Source organism: Pipistrellus kuhlii, unplaced genomic scaffold (assembly GCF_014108245.1).
Source record: "Pipistrellus kuhlii isolate mPipKuh1 unplaced genomic scaffold, mPipKuh1.p scaffold_m20_p_3, whole genome shotgun sequence".
In the NCBI taxonomy this organism is placed as follows: domain Eukaryota; kingdom Metazoa; phylum Chordata; class Mammalia; order Chiroptera; family Vespertilionidae; genus Pipistrellus; species Pipistrellus kuhlii.
This window is the reverse complement of record NW_023425529.1, coordinates 8634757-8660975: the sequence shown is the minus strand read 5'-3', so window position 1 is coordinate 8660975 and position 26219 is coordinate 8634757. Positions and strand designations below refer to the sequence as shown.

Genomic DNA, 26219 nt, shown 5'->3' with positions numbered 1-26219 from the left:
CCGAGGCCCTGCTCCGGAGACCTCCGTGGATTGGAAAGGAAGCCGGGATTTCATTTTTCCCCACGTGTACATGCGCCCGCTCCCGGGAGATACTACCTGTTTCCTTGGTGTAAGGGCTAATAATTCCTGACTTTGGGGTCTGGGCCGTAGTCACTTCTCTTTGGCCCAGCCGCTTCATCCTGTGGTCATGTAAAGGTTAATACAGTAGCGGAATAAGGGGGCTTTTATTTTTATTTTTTATTTTTCACCCTCTCCTTTTCCTGGCACCCCGACATAGGAAGTTAAACGAGTTATCTGAGCCCTGGCCAGGGTGGCTCGGCTGGTTGGAGCTTGGTCCTGTGCTCTGAAAGGTGGTGGGTTCGATTCTGGGTCAGGCAGGGCGGGCACATACACACACACACACACACACACACACACACACACACACACACACACGGGAGGTTACGGGTTGGATCCTGGTGGGGGTGCCTGTGGGAGGCAGCCGGTTGATGTTTCTCTCACAGGGGTGTTTCTCTCTGTCTCTCTCTACCTTCCTCTCCCTCCAAAGTCAATAAAAACATTTTTTAAAAACGTTATTTGACAATTGGATGTAAAACTTTGGCTTTGAAATAAGTTTGAGTTTTGTTCGGCCAGTTTCCTAGAATCAGCGCTGTCAGATTTTTCACTTGTAAAGTGGAGATGATGATATCCGAGCTGGGTTTTTGTAAGAGCTACAAGATGTAGATTAGGGATTTTCAACAGCAGCATTATTGACATTTGAATGAGAGAATTCTTTGTGGATGGGGGACTGCACTGTACTTAATTGTAAGTTTGGCAGTATTCATGGCCTCTGCCCACTACTAGCCAGTAGCACCGTCCCCCTCCCTCCAGTTATGACAACTAAAAAATTTTAGTTTGCCCCTGGGTGAGGGGCAAAATCACCCCCAATTAAGGACCACCGATGTAGATGATATATATAGAGTACATACTCATAGTTGGTGAAAAATTACATTTAGGGCCTGGCCAGGTAGCTCAGTTGGTTAGAGCGTTGTCCCTATAAGCCAAGGTTGCAGGTTTGATATCTGGTGAGGGCACACACAAGAATCAACCAATGAATATCTGAATAAGAGGAACAACAAATCAATCTTTATTCCCCCCACCAACCCATTCCTCCCCCCCACCAACCCATTCCTCCCTCCCTCCATATCTCTTCTCTCTCTCTCTCTCTCTCTCTCTCTCTCTCTCTCTCTCTCTCTCTCTCTCTCATCAATAGATAAATAAAATAATTGCTTTTAATTTTGTTTTGGCAACTAGTTACAAACCAGTGGTTCCTACCAGCTGTTAGAGGAGACATCCCTCCAGGCTGTGCTGCCCATGGATTTGTCTGTGATGGTACCAGAATATTAGTATTTGGGGGAATGGTTGAATATGGAAGATACAGCAGTGAGCTGTATGAGTTACAAGTAAGTGTATTTCAGATTTTTTATTTCAATAATATTGCTCATAATTCTTCAAAATATTTCATTAACTTAAAATAGTGTGAGCTTCACCTTTTATAGTTCAGAAGAAATTATTTCCACTTCACCAAAAAACTAGTTTTTAATGTAATATTTTTCCAATACCCAGTGGAACGTTTCTATCATTAAGATATCTGTTACTTAGCACCATTGTACATATTACACGTTTGTGGTTTTGTATTTTAGTGCAGTTCTTCAACCTCAGACTGCAGCAGAAGCGCTTAGAGGGCTTGTGAAAACATAGGTGGCTGCGCGCTGCCTCGCGAGATTCTGATGAATATTGTCTGTAATGGGACCTTACTATGTGCACTCCTACCACGTTCCCACCTGCTGCTGCTGGTCCCCAGATAGTACTTTGAAAAGCTCTGCCTTAGTTGTAGAAATTGTTACCCTCACACTAATCTTTTTTTTTTTTTTTTTTCTGGCTAGACATACAAAAGAGGGACAGCAGTTTTACATATCCTTTCTCAATTTGACACTCTACTAAACCAGAGTCCACTGTGACAGCCCTAATTGACTTTTATTCCTGAACTGTGCATATATTCTCAGGGCATGACCTATGTTTTCACAAGCCCTCCAAGTGCTTGTGTTGCGGGCTGAAGTTGGAGAACTGCATTAAAATACAAAAGCCTAAAAATATAACATGAGAGCATCTGGTAACTGGCAGATGTAGGTGGGTTATACCTATTGGTAAGCAACTAATTTTAAAAATACTTTCAGATCAAGAAAGCATGTTTAGCTAGAGAATAAGTTTTTGAGTTTGATTTGTTAAATGGTCTTTGTGCTTATTTAAAGGATAAAATATATACCATTAATGGAGTAGTACCTAATTTCAGAAAGTAAGAGTACATAAATTACATTTAATCTTAAAGCTATATATAATATTTAATGTTTCATTTGGAAAATAGTTTAGGACTGTTAGTGTTTATTTTTATAAGCATAATTTGCCATTGCATAAAGTTGTGAATATGGCTCTAGCTGGTTTGACTCAGTGGATAGAGCATCAGCCTGCACACTGAAAAGTCTCGGGTTCTATTCTAGTCAAAGGCACATGCCCAGCTCCTGTACTCCATCCCCAATAGGGAGCGTGCAGGCGACAGCAGATCGATGATTCTCTGATCATTAATGTTTCTCTCTCTCCCTCTCCCTTCCTCTCTGAAATTGACAAAAATATATTTAAAATAAATCTGTGAATATGGAAGACTAGACAAAATTTCTATTGAAACATTTATTTTAATTCCAGAAGTTATCTGCTTAATTGTCATTTGTCCCAAAAGTACCTTTTTGGAGTCTTCTGGTTGGATTCAGATTTAAATGCATTAGTATGATGTTATATTATTAGCAACATAGGAATATTTTCCTGATTTTGTCTGAGTGTATTTATGCTCTTTTTTTAGGCAAGTCGTTGGTTATGGAAAAAAGTGAAACCCCATGCCCCTTCTTCTGGTTTACCTCCTTGTCCTCGGCTTGGACATAGCTTTTCTTTGTATGGTAACAAATGCTATTTGTTTGGTGGCCTGGCAAATGAAAGTGAAGATTCGAATAATAATGTTCCCAGGTATGCTGACCCTGTCTCAGGCCAAATGCTTAGCTTATGATTTAGATTAAAACATTTATTTCTTCCCTCTTTCATTATTAGAGTGGAGGAAGCTTAGCCTTTTTTGCATAACTTAACAGAACAAATCTGTGTGCATTTATATTTTCCTTAGTCCCTGGAGTAAATGTTTTCAAAACTATGCCTTTTCTCATCAGAAATACTTACTTAGTTGATATTAATATAGCTGCTTATAGCAATATATTTGTACCTTTTAAACCTGCTGATGTGTTTTGGTTGACATAAATGATCATGAAAGGTAACAAATGCTTATTTTCACATTGCTTTCTCTAGGAATTCGGTGACAAATATTTGACTACAAAATGAAGGCCATCATTTCCATTTTTCACACAGAAAGCTATTAGAGTGGTTCACACAAGCAAATACTTTTGGAATCAATCCTTTCTTTTCCAAAACAGAATCACTGCCTCTTTTGTTTTCACATAGTGTTTTGATCACACTGTCATTATAGCCGTCAGGATTTGGAGATTTAGAGTCTAAAAGGCTGTTTCTGTTTCACTGCTCACTATGTGTGTCCTTTAGTAGAAGTAATCTAAGCCTGCTTTCCTTCATTCAAATCGGAGTGATTAAATACCTACCTTTTAGTGTCATTGTGATGGTTAAATAAGATCATTGGCATAATTTTCAAAGCACTTTGAAGTTGCCACCAGCACATAGTACAGTAGTTATTATGACCATGATAAAGGGTCTTTTTACTACATTAAATTAATGTTAGAGTCTTAGTTTTTATTTTCAAGCTTTAAAAAATAACATTTACTAAAACATGGAAAATTTGGAAACTGGAGAAAAGGAAAAATAATTTATTCTACCACACTAATGCAGATACTTTTAGCATGTCTTTTTTTCATTTTTTCTATTAAACATTTTTTTTAGATAGACACTCATAAAAGTTAGAAAATTCTTTCTCACAGCATCAATGTCCCCCACGTAGGCAAACACATAATTCAATTTGATATGTACCTTTTGGGACCTTTTTCATGTAATACCTTATATTGTCAGCTTTTCTTAAGTTATTGTATATAGCTGGCAAGCTTCTCAAGTTTATGCTACTTGAGGGTGCAAATAGATACATGCAATGCTTTCTAAAGCCTCTGATCGAAGCTAGTACATTCTATTGGTCTAAGCAAGTGAAAGGCCAAGCCTTCAGTAATGATTCCAAGGATATATGTTCTGCTTATTGGGAGAGGAGAGTTGGGTACATTAATTTGATCCTACAAAGACATGTATTTTCTTTTATAGAAGTGGGATCTTTTTGCTCTGTGACTTTGGGTGTGTACTTGTTTGTTTTTGTTGTTTAATTCTTTTAAGGAGATAGCTTGGAGCTCTTTTCATGGCAGCAGGTATATATTGACCTTGTTTTATAAAGGCTGAAAGTAGTGTGAATTATGCAAAATACCATTCCCCTGGTGGACATTTTTGCTATTATTTTTATAAGATTGATACAAGTGAGATTTGAGGGGATATCAAGGGATATTTACATTAAATTTTTTAGGTACTCCTGATACTCCTGAATCAGTCTCCAAAGAGAAAAACAACTTATATTACTAATAACAGTGTACGAGAATGCCTACACCCTTGGCAATACTGAATTGTGTCACTCTTCTTAATTGTTGTCTAGCTAATAGGTGAATATATTACACTAGTGGCCTGGTGCACCGATTTGTGGGGTCTCTTGGCCTGGCCTGTGCCCTCTCACAATCCTGGACCCCATGGGGGATATTGGAGAGCCGGTTTCAGCCCGATCCCCGCAGGACAGGAGAAGGGACCCCACTAGTATACAGATCCGTGCACTGGGCCTCTAGAATGCATTTAAGATCTTTGGTTAATCTCTTCCCACCCTCCTTCCTCCTCCCTTCCCTCTGAGATTCATCAGTCTGTTCCATGTTTCTATGCCGATGGTTTCCACTCCTGCATTGAGCATCTGGCCCCTGGTGGTCACTATGTATCATAGGTACCAGCCTGTGGTACAGTCAGCTGGTCCATTGGTCCCTTAGGCTTTTATATATATATACTAGAGGCCCATTATATGATATTCGTGTAAGAATAGGCCTTCCTTCCCCTGACTTCACTCCCAGTCGCCTGGGAGTCGGCAAGTCCCCGTTCCCTGGCCACCCGGAGCCGGCAAGTCCTCACTTCTGTCTGGAGCACCACTCCAGTAGCTCCCTCCGCCACCCCCCTTCTCCTTATAGCAGGCTTCACTCTGATTGGCTATGGGTGTAGTGGAATGATGGTTAATTTGCATGTTTTTCTTTTAGGTAAGATAGGTGGTTTTATTTTGATATTTTTTAAATTGGAAATGAGGGCTGGCTTTAGCTCAGCGGTTCCTTCGACAGTAAAATTGGAAATGAGTTTCATTAATTGTATTTTGGACATTTGCAATTCCTATTTTGTATGGATTTCATGGATATACCACATTTGTTTATTCATTTATCAGTTATGGACATTTGGATTATTTCCAGTTTTTTGGCTTTTATGAATAGTGCTGCTATCGACATTTACATACAAAGCTTTGTCTTGACATGTATTTATTTTTCTAGATTAGAAACCTAGCAAAATTACTGGATTATATGGTAAATTTACATTTAAGTTCTTAAGAACTTCCAAACAGTTTCCAAAGTGACTATTCCATTTTACATTCCACCAAAAATTTATGAAGGTTCTCATTTCTCCATTTCCTTGCTAACACTTATTTTTCTGTCTTTTTTATTGTCACCAATGTAATGGTATCTCACTGTAGTTCACTTTCCTAATGACCAATGATATTGAGCATCTTTTTATGAGCTTTGCAGCCATTTGGTAAAATTTCTATTCAAATCTTCATTGATTTTTAAATGAAGTTGTTTGTGTTATTATTGAACTAGAGGCCAAAGCACAAAATCTGTGCAAGGGTAGTCCTCCCCCTGGCTGCTGGCACCCGGGACCCAGGCTTCCCTCCAGCAGCCGGCAGACACCCAGGACCTGGGCTTCCCTCGTCCGGAAGGTTGTCTGGAAGGACATCCAGTCTAATTAGCATATTATGCTTTTATTATTATAGATTGTAAGAATTATTTATATTCCTGGATACAAGTTTGTTTTTAATCAGAAATGTGATTTACAAATATGCTCTTCCAGTCTATCTTACCTTTAATTTTCTTAATGGTATCGTTTGAAGCACAAAGTTTTAAAATTTGATAAGCCAAGCATATTAATTTTTTATTTTATGGATCAGGCTTTTGATGTCATATTTAAGAACTCTGCCTGTCTCATGCTTTTCAAGATTTATTCCTCTATTTTCTTCTAGAAGTTTTATAGTATTAGCTGTTACATGTATATGTATGATTCATTTTGGGTTAATTTTTTTCCTGGGGGAAAGTAAATGTCTAAATTCATCTTTTTACATGTGGATATCCAGTTGTCCCAACATCACTTGTTGAAAAGACTATCCTTTTCCCATTGTATTGCCTTGGCATCTTGGTTGAAAGTCAATTGACACAAAGCGTGTTTATTTTTGGACTCTCAATTCTGTTCCGTTGATCTATATGTCTAGCCTTATGCTTGTACCACATTGTCTTGATTACTGTAGTTTTGTAATAAGTTTTAAAATTAGAAGATGTAAATTCTTAAATCTTATTCTTTCTCAAGAGTGTTTTGGCTGTTTTGGATGCTTTACATTTCTATGTAAATTTTAGGATCAGTTTGCCAATTTCTGCACAAAGTTCTGTTGGGATTTTGATAGTGTTTGTGTTGTATATATAGATTGAATTGTGGAGAATTGCTATGTTATTAATATTGAGTTTTGCAATCCATGAACATGGAATGTCTCTCCATTTATTTAGACCTTCTTTCTTCTATCTCAGCAGTATTTTGAGGCTTTCAATGTACAAGTCTTGCTCTTTTGTTAAATTTTGTGGGGCGCGGCTACAGTGTTTGGACAGGTTCAAGCCTTGGACTGATGAGAGGGCACAGTCCTCTTGTGGCCACGTGCAAGTCCCAGCCTGGAGGCAAAGCCCTCCCAGCACAATTACAGCCAACAGCTGTAGTTATAAGCTTGAACCTATGGTCTGGACATGTGGCCCCACATGCCTAAGTGATATAGGCTGCAAGTAAACAAAGCTTGATCAGGTGCATGTGATTAAAGAGGATCGAAACTCACAAGAATATTGTAAACATCTTGACTACGTCCTTATTTTGCCTCGTGGCATTGGCTATAAAATAAAGACACTGATCCTAAAATTTACATAGAAATGTAAAGCACCCAAAATAGCCAAAACACTCTTGAGAAAGACTAAGATTGAAGAATTTACATCTTCTAATTTCAAAACTTACTACAAAACTACAGTAATCAAGACGGTGTGGCTTTGGATGCTGGCGCTGCTGGGTGCCCATTGGGGAAGCAGAGCTGAGTAGTTGTGACAGACTTTATGACCCTCAGAGCCTAAAATGTTTAATTTTTGGTCCTTCACTGAAAAAGTTTGTCAACTCTTGTACTAGATTCTATTCTGTTTCATTAATATATTTACCTTTTTATCATTAATTTTGATGTTTGCTGTAGGTTTAGAATATTTATCTTTAATAAGATAGTTTTCTTAAAAATTGTTTGGGTAGGCCAAGACTGGATTGGCTCAATGGATAGAGCGTCGGCTTGGAGACTAAAGGGTCCCGGGTTCGATTCCGGTCAAGGGCATGTACCTTGGTTGCGGGCATATCCCCAGTAGGGGGTGTGCAAGAGGCAGCTGATCGATGAGTCTCTCTCTCATCGATGTTTCTAACTATCTCTCTCCCTTCCTCTCTGTACAAAATCAATAAAATATATATTTTTTAAAAATTGTTTGGGTATAGGTTACTAGTTATACCTGTAAACCTTTTTATTTTATTTTTTTTCTTTAATGCTTACCTCCTTTTCCCATATGTTCCATATATTCTTAAATCTTATTTTAGGTTAAAATAATGTTAATAAATTAATTTTTTGGTCAAATTTTCTTAGTGATTATTTAGACCTCACAACCACAGTTATCAACATCAATTTAAATGTAATTATAAATTGCTATTTTCTTTGCACTTCAATTTTTCTTATTCAGTGTATTTTTTCTTGGATTCCTTTTTATTTTTCCTGATTGATATCTAGAATCATTTTTTCCTAAAACAATTATATGGCTAAACTTTGAAATTTTATAAACCCTCAAATGTTTTAATTTTGCCTTCATATTTGAGTAGTAATTTAACAGGAAATAGTTTTCTATAAACATTATTTTGTTGAAAGCATTCATGTCACAGATAAGAAGTTTATGCCAGTTCCAAAAGTAAAGAAGTTGTATAGGAAGTAGTTGTATATGACATTAAAGAGTGAAAATTTTAAAAGAAGGAGAACCTGCAAAACATTTGAAAATGCCTCATTTATACGTAAGTGGATATTCAGACAGAGAAAAGTCTTACCAATTATTACGAGTAGTAATTTTTAAAAAAATCTCATACCATGTAATAAATTGCTCCAAAAGTAAGTGATGCAAAATAACAACCATTTTATTACGCTTATGAATTCTGTGCATTAGGAATTCAGACAGAACATAGCAATAATGATTAGGCCTTTAGATGGGAATGTATGAATGGTCACTTGCATGTATGAGCCTCAGCTGAGATGGCTGAAGGGTGGACTCAGCTGGGACTGTCCTCCTTTGTGCCTACATATGGCTCCTTTAGATGGTGGTTGTGTGACAGTTGGATTGTGGTTCAGGATTTCATAGTGAAGCTGCCTTGGCCTTTTGTGACTCAGCCTCAGAAGTCACATAATGTCATTTCATCATACGCTACTAGGTAAAGCAGTCACAAGCCTGCCCAGAATCAAGGGAGAGGACATAGACCCTACCTCCTGGTGGGAAGAGTGTCACATAGTTTATGGCTATGTTTTGAAACCATAATGGTTATTGTCATGGACAAGAGTGTTGCCTAAATGATGGCAGAATTTTTTAGATCTCTTCTGTTATACTCATCCCCAGAAAGGTGCCTGGTACACAGTAGTGTTTGGTAAATATGTGTTGAATGATTAGGGATGGGGTTTCTGCTCTCATAATGCCTTTCTGTACTATATGAACTTTCATAGTAAGCATATATTATCTTTGTAGGTAGAAAAAATAAAAGGTGTACATTATGCTAATATTTTCATTTATTTAATGATATCCTAGATATTTAAATGATTTCTATGAATTGGAGCTACAGCATGGTTCTGGTGTTGTGGGTTGGAGCATTCCAGTGACTAAAGGGACTGTGCCTTCTCCAAGAGAATCTCACACAGCTGTTATATATTGCAAAAAGGATTCTGGGAGTCCTAAAATGTATGTTTTTGGTGGAATGTGTGGTGCTCGCCTGGATGACCTATGGCAACTTGACTTAGGTAAGCTTAACTTGATTCAGGCTCAAGAACTGGTTATGATTGATAAAAGCAAATATAAAAATTGCTTTGAAAATATTTTTTATTATAGTATTGATTGAGTTGGACTTAGATTTATTTATAACTAGCACGGTAAACATCACCAGGGGCAGCAGGGTGTGATGTCAATGGTTGCTGCTGATCAATTAGACCCGGGGCCAGCAAACTGCGGCTTGTGAGCCACATACGGCTTTTCGGCCCCTTGAGTGTGGCTCTTTCACAAAATACCACGGCCTGGGTTAGTCTATTTTGAAGAAGTGGCGTTAGAAGAAGTTTAAGTTTAAAAAAAAAAATGTGGCTCTCCAAAGAAATTTCAATCGTTGTACTGTTGATATTTGGCTCTGTTGACTAATGAGTTTGCCCACCACTGAATTAGACCAAACAAATGAGTGTTTGATTTATGATAGCAGCTCTCCTGTATTTCCTGTCAGTAGGATCTCCACCATAAGTCTTGGTTTGCTTTAATGGTCCTAGTTCATGCTTATTGTCCCATGTAATTATCCATAGTATCCACTTGCACTCTGTGAAGTGTCCTAGTTGTGGATGATCAAATTTATTTCATTACTCTTACCTATAGGAAATGTAGCATTAGTGATGTTACTGCTGGTCAGCGAAAAACCCTTGGGTAGCTCTTTTTAAAAAAATTCTCATCCAAGGCTTTGCTCTTTACTGATGTGTGTGTGTGTGTGTGTGTGTGTGTGTGTGTGTGTGTGTGTGTGAGAGAGAGAGAGAGAGAGAGAGAGAGAGAGAGAGAGAGAGAGAGAGGAGAGGAGAGAAACATCAATTGGTTGTCTTCTTGCATGCTCCCCAATAGGAATTCAAACCAAAACCTTTCAGTGCTCGGGATGATGCTCCAACCAACTGAGCCACATCAGCCATGGCTTGAGTAGTCCTTTTTTAAGAGATCCTAGGAATAAATAAATGGGGAGTAGGTATGCCTCTTACTTTTGACTGTCTCTGCACAGTGTACTCTTACTTAAAAATGTTAAAATCCCTAATGTGGTCCCAACTTAGAATTGATGGCATTCTAAATACATCTCTCTGTTACAAGTACTAACATTAAAGTGTAAGTAGATTTCTTTGACTAGCAATTTATGTCAGTTGGAAATGTTTAAGATGAAATTCAAGTAACAGGTTTGAAACATTTTTGCTTTATTTTAATAAGACCTTTTTGGTTTTAATTTTTAAAATTCTGCAAGTTGAGATAGTTTGCTGTTATTAGATCAAGTTGCTAATATAATTATTTTTACTTTTAGAGACTATGTCATGGTCAAAACCAGAAACTAAAGGGACAGTGCCCCTTCCGCGAAGCCTTCACACAGCCAATGTTATAGGAAACAAGTATGGTGCTTTTTTGTTTTCACTGTTTTTAAACTGACTTAACAGAAACATGGAGCAGACTATCAAACCTCAGAGGGAAGGCAGGGAGGGCAATGGGGGACAAAGGGGAGCATATGTAATACTTTCAACAATAAAGACTTATTTTTAAAAAAGAGAAAGATACAAAGGAGTGATGCTACTAGTTTCTTAGAAATATATTACTGAATTTAATAATATATCACTCCTGATTGGCTGGTGGCGTAGCAGTGGAACAGTGAACTTACATGTTTGTCTATTATTAGGTAAGATTGTTTGACTCTTGTATGTGCCCTGACCAGGGATCAAACTTGTAATCCTGGTGCATCCAGACAACGCTCTAACCAACTGAGCTACCCAGCTAGGACTCATTAGTTCTTTTCAAAAAATAGCCATTTTTAAAAAACAGAATCCTTTTATAAAATGCAGCTTTTCATTGGAACTCTAATATATAAGAGATTAAAAATATAGCTCTCTGGTTAGCTTGAGGTCACCTGGGACCCAAGCTCTACTGGATGAGCCTTTCTCCTTCATTAGCCATTAGGCGTGTCTCAAGAACTGGAAGGGCCCTAAGAACATAGTTTAAAGTTTTTTATTTGAGTGATATCAGTGGCCAGACTAAAAGGAAACTTAATCCTCTTTGGTTATTATATGCATACAATTTTAAATTTGACTTTGAATGTCATGGATCATTTGAGTATCTTTCTGACTGAGATACCCTTATAGTACATCAATATTGACTTTCAAATGTATAACAATTGAAATATTCCCCGCTTTTTAAAAAATATATATATTTTATTGATTTTTTACAGAGAGGAAGAGAGAGGGATAGAGAGTTAGAAACATCGATGAGAATCATCAATCAGCTGCCTCTTGCACACCCCCTACTGGAGATGTGCCCGCAACCAAGACCGCAACATGCCCTTGACCGGAATCGAACCTGAGACCTTTCAGTCCACAGGCCGATGCTCTATCCACTGAGCCAAACCGGTTTCGGTAATATTTCCCACTTTGAATAACTTGCCAGAGAGAAATAATTTTGATTTTTTTATTGATTCATAAAATTGTAATCTCTTGAAAGAAGACTATTATCTTCTTTCCATTACCTTGGCATTGACAGTGAGTGACTAATTCTGTAGCTTGGTGTCAACAAATAAGATATTTAAGTCTATTATTAGGATTTTAAATTTAAAAAATAAAATTGATGCTTTAGGAAAAAATTTAATTACTTTATGTTCTTTTTGTTTGTTTTTAGGATGTACATTTTTGGAGGATGGGTTCCACAAAAAGGAGAAAATATTGAGGCTTCACCTCATGATTGTGAATGGAAATGTACAAGTTCATTTTCTTACCTAAATCTGGGTGAGTCTTTTAAGAGTTGCTAATAGAAATCAAATTTATTAACAGAAGAAGTTTTGTTTTGTTTAAGAATAACAGATTAGTCATGGATATTTCTATCTTTTTAGATACAGCAGAGTGGACCACCCTAGTATCAGATTCTCAGGAAGATAAAAAAAATTCAAGACCAAGACCAAGAGCTGGACACTGTGCTGTTGCAATTGGCACTCGATTGTATTTTTGGAGTGGGAGAGATGGCTACAAAAAAGCACTGAATAGTCAAGTTTGCTGCAAGGATCTTTGGTATCTTGATACTGGTAGGTAAGATTATTCAACAGATAAAAATTTTCTTTTAGATAAATAAGTATTGGAATAGTGTCCCTCTTTTGAGACATTATTCCACTGCTTGTCTTTCCCATAATTAAAAATACATAGGAGATAGGTGGAGGGGGCAAAAAAGGGAGAAATGGGAGACATCTGCAGTACTGTCAGCAATTAAAAAATACAAAAAAAAAAATACACACACACACACACACACACACACACACACACACACACACACACACACACACTACACACACACGGAAGAGCCCTGGCCAGAGTGGCTCAGTTGGTTGGAGCACCATCGCATATTCTTAAAGGTTGTGGGTTTGATTCCAGATCAGCGCACATACTTAAGTTGCAGGTTTGATTTCTGGTTGGGACCAATTGATATTCTCTTTCACATCAATGTTTCTCTGTCTGTCTCTTCCTCGACCCCCTCTCCTCCTTTCCTCTCTAAAATCAATAAGCATATCCTTGGAGGGGGATTTAAAAAATTCATGGAAGAAATAATATATGTAGTTACTTCCCACTCCAGGAGAGTTTCTTAATTTCCCTCTCCTTGAGGGTAGACTGCATTTAGTGACTTCTTTCCAAAGAATAGAGTATGAAAGGCAAAAATAGAAGCTTTACAGTGGATAAACCTGGCAAATAGCACCTTACTTGAGTAATCAAGGTTCATATCACTAGTGATAAGTCATGTTGATATCATTTGCCCCTGCCTCCCATATCATGTGATAAGAAACTTCACCTTATTTGTACAATTCCCAAAAATCCATTACTCTATTCTAACTATGAGAATATATCAGACAAACCCAAAGTGAGGGACATTCTAGATATTCTACAGACTGTGTGAACAGTACTGTTCAAATTTTCAAAAGAAAGACTGAGAAATAGTCACAAATTGGAGGAGACTAAAGAGACATGAAAACTAAATGCAAGGTGATGCCCTTCATTGGATCCTGAAACAAAAAAGACATTAATTGAAAAACTGGTGAAATATGAATAGTCTGTAGTCTAGTTAATAGTATTACTCCGTATTACTCCAATGTTAATTTTTTTTTTAAATATATTTTATTGATTTTTTTACAGAGAAGAAGGGAGAGGGATAGAGAGTTAGAAATATCCATTAGCTGCCTCCTGCACACTCCCTACTGGGTATATGCCTGCAACCAGGGTACATGCCCTTGACAGGAATTGAACCTGGGACCCTTGAGTCTGCAGGCCGATGCTCTATCTGCTGAGCCAAACCAGCTAGGGCCAATGTTAATTTCTTTTAATTGATTTTTTAAAGAGAGAGGAAAGGGGAGATAGAAACATTGATTTGTTCCAGTTAGTTATGCATCAGTTGGTTGATTCTTACATGTGCTATGACCAGGGATCAAACCCACATCCTTGGCATATCAGGAAGATGCTCCAACAAACTGAACTACCCGTCCAGGGCCTCCTCCAATGTTCATTCCTTAGTTGTTGTTTTTTTGTTTGTTTGGTTAGTTTTTTTTTTTTATGGACAAAGCCTAAAGTACAGTTTTATTATCTTCAATAAAACAAATCATATCTGTTAAAACATCTGACTTAAATGCTGTTTTTCCTAAGAGACCATGTTCAGACTCTCACTAATGAAATTCTGTCTAATGGTGAAGGTCATCTCTCATTTCTGTTCTGTAAATACTTTTTTTTTTTTAAATATATTTTATTGATTTTTCATTCCTTAGTTTTAACAAATGTATTAGCATTAAGGGAAAACAGAAAGGGATATATGGGAATTCTTTGCAATTCTTTGGCTGTGGTAGATGACAGAAAGAAGTGGAGGATGAAGTTTTTTACATGAAAAATGTGGTGGCATTTCCATTTACTGAGATGGGGAAGACTGATGTGAAACAAGCTTTAGGGAAAATAGAGTTCGATTTAGACTGTGCTAAGACCATGAAATAACAAGATCAAGTAGGCAGGTTAGTGAATAAAGGAGTCGATCCAGTAGGAAAATCAGATCTGGAGATGTAATATGTGTTGTTATATAAGAAAAGCAGATGATAAAGCATATCTTTTAAACGGAAAAATCTTGAAGGATTCACTGTGCACCACAATATTATCTACGGGGCTATATCAGACATTTCTTAAAAGGTTTTCTCTCCTCTCTGTATTATCTATTAATATAATAACATATATTACTTCGGTAATGTAAAAACAGTTTAATTTTAAAATTAAGATAATGAAAAAATAATAAATGGGAAAAAATGTGAAAGAAGCACATACTAACAAGTAAGAGAAAAACATACTAATTCATATTTGAAATTGGGAATTATTAAGTGAAGTTCAAAGATAAGCTTCAGTCTCTGAGATTGGAAGAAAAATGTGTGCATGTAAATTTTTCTCAATAGCAGATATGTCACTTTAAGCAGAGTCTCTAAGGAATCTATGACTTTTACTTATTTTTATTTACTTATTGATGGGAGGAAGAGAGAGGAAGGGCGAGAGAGAGACAGATAGACATCGACATGTTCCACTTATTTATGCATTTATTGGTTGATTCTTTTTTTAAAAAATATTTTTTTTTATTGATTTCTGAAAGGAAGGGAAAGGGAGAGAGAGAAAGAAGCAGCAAAGATGACAGAGAATCATTGATTGGCTGCCTCCTGCACGCTTTCAAATGGGGATCGAGCCCGCAACCCAGGCATGTGCCCTTGACTGGAATTGAACCCGGGACCCTTCAGTTCACACTGACACTATCCACTGAGCCAAAGCAGCTAAGACCACCTGTTGATTCTTGTATGCGCCTTGACAGAGTGTCAAAGTTATAACCTCAGTGCATCAGGATGACACTATAATCAACAACTACCCAGGCAGGACCTGGACCTGGATCTGAGACTTTTATTTTTATTTTTATTTTTTTAAATATATTTTATTGATTTTGTACAAAGAGGAAGGGAAAGAGATAGAGAATTAGAAACATCAATGAGAGAGTCATCGATCAGCTGCCTCTTGCACACCCCCTACTGGGGATATGCCCGCAAACAAGGTACATGCCCTTGACTGGAATCGAACCCTGGACCCTTCAGTCCCCAAGATGACTCTCTATCCATTGAGCCAAACCAGTCTTGGCTGGATCTGAGACTTTTAAAAAGCTAAAAGTTATTGGCTTTAAATAGCCATTTTTTTTTCATAAATCTTTCCATAAAAGACGTTAGACATGAATATTTATCTAAAAGTAATTATGGCCACTAATCATAAGGGCCATTTTGCTTTTCCTTTTGTAAATTAGCATCAGTTTTGTGGGTGGTGTATGAGGGCCCTTTGTCTTGCTTTTTTTCACTTTTAAACTTTGTGCACTTGCTAATAATTAAAAGAGTAATATTCCATAAGGCTTTTTATGAATAGTGGTCTTTTGCTCCCACTCTCCTCCCATTATCCTTGCTTCACAAGCATCTATTTTTAACTCTGTTAACTCTTCTTTGATATTTACTTCCATATCTACATGTAACATGAGTATACTGTTGGATTTTTTTCAGTTTAGGCACAATATGCTCCCTTCTGCTGTGGAAGTTAAGGACTTATCTTTCCCCACCATTCCCTACTTTCTATTCTCTCAGTATAAATACACTAAAATTTTGTTAGAGGAATATTCAATGTTTATATCATGACTATGTAAACATTGTTCGCAGGTGGGCCGTATAGAATATGCTGAATACCTTCCTTGTCCTATTTTTAACTTGCCATGGATTAACTCACTTTTGTTTGTTTTAGATTTGTTTTTCACCACTAAGTCAATCCGTACTCTGTTAATTGCTTAAATTTTCTCTCGGCTCATTATGGTGAGATGCATCAGATGTTCTATCAAATTTCATCATCTTGAAGAGATTACTTCTGCTTCAATCTGGGTGATTGCCCTCCACAGATTGAGCACAGCTATCTTCTTGGAGTCTCCCTTCAGCATCTTCCTGGGGATATGATTTGCCTCTCACTTGTGCCAGATTCCCTGTGTCCTGGATCCTGTATTTTTCCCTATCTTAGTTTATGGATCCTGTATTTTTCCCTATCTTAGTTTATGGCCTCATTTTTTGTGGAACGCATTCCAGGAAAATGGTGCTTAGGTGACAATTTTATTTTGTGAACTTGCATTATTTGAAAATAGGTTTAGTCTTCCTTCTGAGTTAATAGACACTTTTCATGGAAATGTAATTCTACATTAGAAATCCTTACCCTTAGGAATTTTGAAAACATTGTTATATTGTACTCAAGCTTCTAGTGTTTTTGTTGAGAAAGCTGAACCACTTCTGATTTTTGGTCCTTTTAAATGTGTCCTTTTCCCTCTCTCGATAACTTTTAGGATTTTTTTCTTCACCCCCAACTTGTTCTTAATTTTCATGATGATGTGCCTATTGTGTGCATGTTTTTAATTTATTGTGTTGAGTACACAGTGGACTCTTTCTGGAATTTCATGGTCTTCAGTTCTGGGAATTTTATTGATTTATTTCAATGGTTTGCACCCTATTGTTTTCTCTCTTCTCTTCATGTAACTTCTGTTATGTGCAGGGTTTACCTCCTGTAGCCATGCTTTTGTTCAGGTGTGGGTTGCTGTACTTTGAGTAACATAAATAAATTGGATTGTTAATAGTATCATGGAGGAATATACATGGGAATAGTTAAAAGGATCTAGACTTAATTATTCTCTAAATTAGGCCCATCAATTTTTTTTTTCTATAATGGCTCAGGTAGTAAATATTTTAGGCTTTGCAAGCCATATGGTCTCTGTTATAACTACTCAACTCTGTTGTTATACCATGAAAGCAGTCATAGACAGTACATAAAAAAAAATGAGTATACCTTCAATAAAAGTTCATTTACAAAACATTCACATGAGCAATAGTTTGTTGACTGCTACTCTGAAAGATACAAATAGATATTAGATGTGCTCTGTAGGGTTAAATTATCATTTATAGATTTCAGTTCACTAGAAGAATTAATTGTCTTATATAACTGCAAAGAGGTGATATACTACCTCTGGGATTGTGAGTTCTGTGGTTTGGCAAGTAAACCAAAAGAGGAAAAGGATATCTTTGAAATAATCTCAGGTTCTTTTTTCTAAGAGTCTGTAATTTATTTGTTTTGGAAATGTTGGTAATATTTTATACCACAGTAATTACCTGTTTTGGATAGTACAAGTTTTGATAAAAGGATATTAACTTCAAAGATGTTATGTTTTTCCAAAATATCATATCCAAATCACCTAGCATTAACAGTATTTCAACACGTATACTGTTGCCTAAAAATTGACTCATAAAATTAAAAACTTAGAGTAGGTAAAATTATCTAGCTATTACTATGTAATACTTCCCCTCACTTCTAGGATTAAACATTTTTTTCTGAATCTGATGATTCAAATAGGTTGGAACTACATTATTTTTAGATTTATTTATATGAAGGATTAAATAAAATAAAAATAGAAACAGAACCTCAAACTGTTTTCATTTGACCTTCCATAGCCGTGTTTATTTGAGTAAATTTTTCCCCTTGGTAAACAGATGAAATATTCATTGCTGACATTTTCAGAGCTCCAGGTCTACACAAACTTTACAGGCAAACTATTGATACATTTGAAATGTATAATGTCAATATCAATATTGTTCTTTAGAGAAACCACCAGCGCCATCACAAGTACAACTGATCAAAGCCACTACCAACTCTTTTCATGTCAAATGGGATGAAGTGCCTACAGTTGAGGGCTATCTTTTGCAGTTGAATACTGACTTGCCATACCAAGCTGCATCGTCAGATTTTTCAGCAGCACCACATATGCAAGGTAAATTGCATACTTAACATAAATTGTCACACTTATAACATGTATGCTTTTTTAAAAGATACTAAAGAAAAGCCTATAAATAGGCCTGGTGTAAGAAATCTTATATGATGTTTCCTGTCTGGTAAATATGTTGTGTTTCAGCTTTATAACTTGACTGTTTTACAATTACAGTGTAATAGAACTCAGATATGTAGGGTAGCCTGTTTCTTCTGCAGTTCATTGTGATGGACTGTCTTAATTTGACAAGCTACTTAACTCCAGGAGATTATTTTCATTAGCGTTCATAAATATTTTGGCTCTTCCCCCAAATATTTTTAACTAACAGGTACTTGGAAATAAAAGCAAATTTAATTTTACATGTTTTTCAAGAAAGGATTTCAGTCAATTATTAAGAAAGCAGATAAACTTTGATAAAGATAACTACTTTTTAACCTTTAATATGTAACTCTTGAAAATTCTTGACTGTAATATATTTTATTGAAGCTAATTTAGATCATATCAGTCTGAACTTTCTTATTCTTGCAGGAGTCAGGATGGACCCTCACAGACAGGACAGTAATAGCATCATTCCTAACAGTGTAAGTTTAATTTAGGATGGTAAATGAATGTGTATGGTTATAGTCCCATGTTTTAATATTGTTAGCATATTACCTTAGGACAGGGTTTCTCAGTCTTGCCTGTACATCAGAATGACCTGAGATTAAAAAACAAACACACAGAGTCCCAGGCCTTTCCCCAGATCTAGTAGTAGCAGAATCTTTAGGATGGTGTTCAGGTAGCTGTGTTTTTAAAGAAAGGTCCATAGATCATAGTGACAGTAGCCTGAATTAAAAAACCCTGACCTCATTACACATGGCATCAGAAGCTAATCCATTACTTTTAACTAGTGGCCCAGTGCTTGAAATTCATGCACATTAAAAGGGACTTAATTAGAGGAAATATTTTAATATTGGTATTTGCCCTTTTTAATAGAAGTGTCAGAGATGAAAGAAAATTAATAAAATGTATATGAAAATCTTCCTCCTGTCAGAATCTGCAGTTGCACTGCAGGGCCCAGAGTCAAGACCCCACTCACCTGCATGTTCCTCAAAATTGTGTGAGACCCAGACCCGGCCAGCCCCACCCCCATTGGGTGAGTTCCAGACCCAGCCAGCCCCACCCCTGTCAAGCATCGCTGGGTGGGGTCCCAGCCTCAGGTCCCCTGGTGCACACTGGGCATGCATCCCCTGGCCCAGCACTGGGGTGGAGGATGTGGCCTGAGGTCCCCCAGCAAGCCCTGCCAGGTGGGGAGCGCGACTTGGGGTCCTCAGTCAATCCCCACTGGGCAGTGGGTGCAACCTCATGTCCCTGCTGATTGCTCATTATGGGAACCTGCCTCTGCTGTGGGCACAGCCATCTTGTGTTACGGGAACCCTGCCTCCACTGTGGGTGCCATCTTGTGATGGCATGAGGGTTAATTTGCATATCGCCTCATTATAATATAGGATTTTGCCATTTCTAAATATGATACACATTTTAAATTTCTAAAGATGTACTTTCAAAATATATATGAAATATATTTATGTATTTTGTTTACCAAAGAATATGAGTTGCTAAGTTGAGCACCGGTGTGTGTGAGGTTATTTCTTGTTTATGAAGAGCTTCACAGTAGGTTTTTGTAGAGATTAATGAATAAGCTTACTAGGATTTACACTGCTCTTATCTGACAAACTGTGCTCTACATTCATAGTACATTCTTTTCAAGGAAAATGATGTAGATATAGGCTCAGGTGTTCTGAACATGGCAGAGGATCTGTAATAAGCAAAAAAGACTTATTATGCCAAAAAGGGGATATAATAAAGTCCATACAGTTACTTCTGAGTAGACCATATTAATGTATTCACACACACACACACAAAATAGTCCCCCATTTTCTTTGGGGAGGTACATTTTAAGACCCTCAGTGGATGCCTGAAGCTGTGGATAGTACCAAACTCTATATATTGTTTTTTCTTATACATACATAGTCTGTGATGCAGTTTAATTTATAAAATAGGCACAATAAGAGATTAGCAATAATCCTACCTACCAAAAGAGTAACATGCAAATTAACCATCACTCTGCTACACCCACAAGTCATGCCCACTGGCCACACCCACTGGCCAATCAGAGCTAGTATGCAAATAAACCCAACCAAGATGGCTATAGCCACAGAGAGCAGGAGGGAGGCATTTCCCTGGCAACGGAGGAAGCCAAGCTTTCCACCTGCCCTGGCCAGCCTAAGCCTCCACTCAAGGCTACAAAGTTTCAATTATAAAAGGTAAACAAATCCAAACAGAAATGGCTGCCACCCAGGCTTGGCTCTGCTCCAGGCTAGAAAGTTTCAATTGTAGAAAGTAAATATATCCCAGGTACCAGGGCCTCCGCTTGAGTCACTGGGGGACATGGCCGGCCTTCAAACCACCACAGGCCCCCCACTCAGGCTGCCCCATGCCCCAAGGGAACCCCCACCCTGATCTGGGACACCCTTCAGGGCAAACCAGCTGGCCCCCACCCGTGCACCAGGCCTCTATCCTATCTAATAAAAGAGTAATATGCAGATTGACCATCATTCCAACACACAATATGGTTGCCCCCATGTGGTCAAAGTCCTGCCCCCATGTGGATACAAGATGGCCAGCAGGGAAGGGCAATTAGAAGTGACCAGGCCCGCAGATGAGGGAAGTTGGGGGCAAAGGGACAGGCAGGGGAGCAGTTAGACATCAATCAGGCTGGCATGGGAGTGGTTAGGGGGTGATCATGTTGTCAGGCAGAAGTAAGGGGAAATCAGGAAAGTAGGCAGGCAAGCAGTTGGGAGCCAGCAGTCCTGGATTGTGAGAGGGATGTCTGACTGCCTGTCTAGGTCCAATCCCACCGAGGGGTCCCAGATTGGAGAGGGTGCAGGCTGGGTTGAGGGATAACCCTCTCCTCGCCCTCGTGCACGAATTTCGTGCACCAGGCCTCTAGTATAATAGTTAATAATAAAACAGAATATTTGTAACCATAGACTGTGATAAAGGTTGTATGAATGTGGTCGCTTGTTTCAGGAGATCCCTTGCTAAAGTCTTCATATGAGCTAAGTTCTTTCTGCACAACATGTTGGGACCCGTTTTCTGATCATTCTTTCACCCACAAATTTAATGTCTTTTCCATCTCAATTAAGCACTTACCATGTACTGTGGTTGTAACTTTCTCAGCTTTAGGTGTGGTAGCAAAACTAGCACAAATTTCTTTTTCCTTCACAATTTCACAGATAGAAGGTTTTTTCTTATCATAGATCTTAGCAACCTCAGCATATGATTTTTTAAAATTTCCCTGTTGAGAACTTTCACCTTTTTACTTAAAACACTTTATATCTTCTCTTTGGCATATCTAAATTGCCAACATCACAACTCTTGCACTTTGGGGCCATTGTTAATTAAAATAAGAGTTATTTGAAGGCAACCTCTGTGATATCACAATAGTCCATCTGATAACCAAGATGGTTATTATGTGACCAGTGGGTAGGTAGTGTATACAGCATGGCTACACTAGACAAAGGGTGTATTCTCATCCAGGCAGGATGGAGTGGGACAGCCGGAGATTTTACTATGCTACTCAGAATACCATGCAATGTAGAACTTATGATTTATTAGTTGTTTATTTCTGGAATTTTCCATTTCATATTTTTGGCCCATGGTTGGTTGATAAGGTAATTGAAATCACAAAAAGCAAAACTATGGCTAAGGGGTGCTATAAACACATATGTTATATGATGACTATATATTTTATATATAAATTAGAGGCCCAATGCACGAAATTAGTGTAAGAGTAGGCCTTCCTTCCCCTCGCTGCTGGCACCGGCTTCTGTCTGGCACCCGGGACCCAAGCTTGCCTTGCAGCCCGGCTCGTTGGGAAGGTCATCTGGAAGGATGTCCAGTCTAATTAGCATATTACACTTTTATTTTATAGATTCTTAAAAATTTAGATAGTGCTATAAGGTTTATAATGAGGTATAATAATTTCCTACTCTATCCCTCTTTTGATTATGCCTCTCTAGAGACAAAGATTTCTTTTTGATTATTGGAGGTGGGTTTTTGGAAGAATCTCCTGAAACGTATTTAATCTGCTATGTTTAACCAGAAATCTTCAGGGCTTATTTTTCTCATTTTAAACACTTCTAGTTAGACTAGATAGATACCTGATTGTTAAGCAGAGTACAGAGAGACATTATAAAATGGAGACTTTGTAGTGACATACACCTTTGTTCAGATTCTGTCTCTGTTATTACTGACTACTTGACTATGGGTAGATTACTTTTGCTCTCTGAATCTCTTTTTTTTTTTCATGAATAATAGGGGTCATATTATTCAACTTATAGAATTCCTGCCACATAGTATAATGCTTCCTAATGGTTGTGGCTATCATCATTATTTATTAACAGTAGCACCATCACTATCAATTAGAAAAGAAGTATAGGACCGTCTTCAGCAAACTGCAGCTCACGAGCCACATGTGGCTCTTTGGCCCCTTGAGTGTGGATCTTCCACAAAATACCATGGCCTGGGCAAGTCGTATTTTGAAGAAGTGGCATTAGAAGATGTTTAAGTTTAAAAAACTTGACTCTCAAAAGAAATTTCAATCATTGTACTGTTGATATTTGGTTCTATTGACTAATGAGTTTGCCGACTACTGGTATAGGGCATGTTAAGTTTCCATAGAGCCATGAGAATTTATAGTTGACAATATAGTTATAATTGACAGAAAAGTAACAAAAAACAGGTAACTAAAAAGGAGCAGGAATATTGGAGTATCGGAATAAAATCAGATCATTTTTATGGTTTATTACACCTGTAAGTATCCTATATAATAAAACACTAATATGCAAATCGACCCAACGGTGGAATGACTGGTCACTATGCCGTGCACTGGCCACCAGGGAGAGGTGCTCACTGCAGGCGGACATCCCCCAACGGGTCTTGGACTGTGAGAGAGCGCAGGACTGCAGGAAGGCCCAGGCTGGGCCAAGGGGACTCCCTCCTCCCCATGCACAAATGGCATGCACTGGGCCTCTGGTAATAACAGTAACAATGAGGGAATTTGTGTTCTTGGCCCTAGTGCCATTTGTTTCTCCTTGAGGGTTCCTGAAAAAGCGAAGTTACTAATCTATAATAATAAAAGCTTAAGTGACCCTTAAGGAAGAATGACTGGTCATTATGAAGCACACTGACCACCAGGGGGCAGACGCTCAACACAGGAGCTCCCCCCGGTGGTCAGTGCACTCCCATAAGGGGAATGCCGCTCAGCCAGAAGCCAGGCTCCAGGTGGCGAGCACAACAGGAGCCTCTCTGGCCCAGTGCTAAGGAGCAGCGAGCAGAGCAGGCTGGTGGCAAGGAGCTGGAGGGGTCCTGGACTGCGAGAAGGTGCAGACCAGGCTGAGGGACCCCGCCCCCCCCCCCAGACCAGTGCACGAGGCCCTTTGTGCCGGGCCTCTAGGGCCTCTAGTTGTAATATAATAACTGATGTTCACATTAATGATATGAAATAGAAAAAACTTTTAATGTGTTCTTTATAGTATGTTTACTAAGAAAAATAAAATATAATTAGGAGGATTCCTATCTAAAATGTTTAATGGTAAAGCACATTGATGTGTCTGTGTATTAAATCTTGATATCTATATGGAAAGTTCAGTTATCCAGAATAATTATTTTGCTTGAAGAGTCCATGTAACTGAGATTTTGCTTTTAGGAGTCGTCAGATCTGTAATATACATGTCTGATCCTTGTTAAGAAAATTTAACCAGAATGTTAGATTCAGTAGCTGTGGTGCAGTCTCCTATGTTACATCCATATTTACTTAAATATTAACTACAAGTTATAAATATGTAGATTTTCCCCTCTCAAAATATACCCTCCCCTTTCCCTTTAGAACAAGCCATTTGAGAATGGAAATTAAGTAAAAAGAAATTGTTTTCTTAAACTATTTTAAATTTTAAAAATAATTCTTACAAATTAAGAATATAATTTAAACTATTTTATATTTTGGTTAACTTATTTTCAAAATCATTAAGTTGTAAATTTGCTTGTTTTTTACATATATTTCTATGCAATTGGGCGTTGCTTGCTACAATAAACTATTTTATTTCTTGTAGATCAGTGATACAATGAACAGTGCAAAAACTGAACATACAGTTATGAAAGGAACTCCAGTGAAAAACAAACCAGATCTCAAATCATCGACTGATTCTAATGCCGTTTTACATTCACCTTTGGCAACTAATGCTTCTAATCATAATAGTTGTATGGTGGATATGCTAAGGAAAAATGAAGGTATAAAGATAGTGTTTTAAGTAAAGCTACAGCTTTTTATAATAATGGAAGGGACTTTTTGAGTGCTTGAAAAAGTAAATGTTATATGGTTTTGATCCATTTTCAAAATAATAATATACCAAATAAATTGACTAGAGTGATGTATGATGTCAATTACAATTAATAAATTGAATAGTAATGAATAATTATGAGCAATGGACTTTAAATAACAATAAAAAATACATTTAAAATGAAAAGAAATAATTTAAGTGAGAAAGCTCTTGTGTTTGTAGCTGGCCAGTGTGTTCAGTGTCACTATCCTATTGCTCTGTTTTCTTAGCATTTATAACTGTTTAATATTATTTACTTTGGACAGGGATTTTTTTGTCTATCTTGTTCACTTCTATTTTCTTAGCACCCAGATTCAAGCCTGGTAAAGTAGTCACTTAGTAAATATTTGTTCAGCAAATAACTGGATTATTTTCAGAAAGATAGTTCACTTATGAGAGCTATTGCAATCATGGGAAAGCTTATGATTTGGTGATCTTTATATTTAAAATAAGTTAGTTTGAATAGTCTGAAACCAGATGAGATATATTTAGCATTGCTTCTGATTTTAGTACCTAAAATTATTTTATAAATCTCATTCTGATACATCCTTGACATAGGTTCCTGTGACTTTATTTTATAATTTGAAAAAAATTATGACAGCTGATTAAATTTAATTCCTTTTTAATGATTCAAACTTAGCCATTGTAATATTCTTTTTATTTCCATTTTTCTTTATAAGTTGATTGCAGAAAAAATATTCAAGGAAAATAATTTCTTATAAGTTTTGTCTTTTCATTGTGGAAGAGGAGAGTGCTTTTGTCTTACTGATTTTCTGATATAAGAAAATTATTTGGTCAAAATTATAGAAACTTGGTCCTAGATCTCAACTTTAATTTCTTTTGTGTAGTGATTTTCTATGTCTATTTTATAAATAAGTTTACACTCTTATAAACAAATATGAGCTTTGAGATTTCAAAATATTAATATACTCTAAATTCTACATTGTAAGGCAGTCTGGATAAAATGAATATTAGGCAAATGGGAAATTCAAAGTAGTTGAACAGTGACAGTACCTGGCACATCATCGATACTCAAGGGTGTGAGTAAATGGCTACCCAGTCTCAGGTTAACATGAGCAGATTGGGGTTTTTTTCTCTGCTGGTTGGGATAGCTGGTATTTTTCAAGAGTGGAAGAGTGACATGGTTAGTTTCTTGTTTTGTTTTGTTTTGGAAAGGGAACTCTAGTCTCATCATCAGGAAGAATTATAATAGAAATAGTTTGGGAAACTTGTTAGGAGGAAACTTTCAGGATTCTGAGAGATACATCGAGACTAAAGCAGTCAGTGAGTTGGAGGAAAGAGAATACATAATTTTGGAGACTATTAGTCTTGAGAATTGGTTGGATATGAGAAATAAAAACATGTTGAACATGACTCCTAGTGTTGGACATTCAGTGGTTGCTGATACTTGTCATCAAGAGAAGAAATATAGGAGCAAGTGTGAATTTGACTGTTTTTGAGACATTTGAGGGAC

At 37.3% G+C, this 26219-nt stretch overlaps 1 protein-coding gene across 8 annotated transcripts in view; it reads left to right on the top strand.

Moving 5' to 3' along the window:
• Positions 1–26219, top strand: part of HCFC2 (host cell factor C2) — a 44351-nt gene that overhangs the window by 958 nt on the left and 17174 nt on the right. For 5 of the 8 annotated variants that reach the window (XM_036455130.2, XM_036455128.2, XM_045587577.1 and 2 more), the window contains exons 2-10: positions 1294–1442; positions 2894–3054; positions 9270–9478; positions 10771–10855; positions 12126–12232; positions 12337–12525; positions 18162–18329; positions 18855–18907; positions 24479–24656. In XM_036455130.2, coding sequence (XP_036311023.1) covers positions 1294–1442; positions 2894–3054; positions 9270–9478; positions 10771–10855; positions 12126–12232; positions 12337–12525; positions 18162–18329; positions 18855–18907; positions 24479–24656 — 1299 coding nt within the window. Of the gene's footprint in view, positions 1–633; positions 805–1293; positions 1443–2893; positions 3055–9269; positions 9479–10770; positions 10856–12125; positions 12233–12336; positions 12526–18161; positions 18330–18854; positions 18908–24478; positions 24657–26219 lie in introns of all 8 variants that reach the window. The other 3 variants (XM_045587576.1, XM_045587579.1, XM_045587578.1) reach the window with 3 other exon arrangements.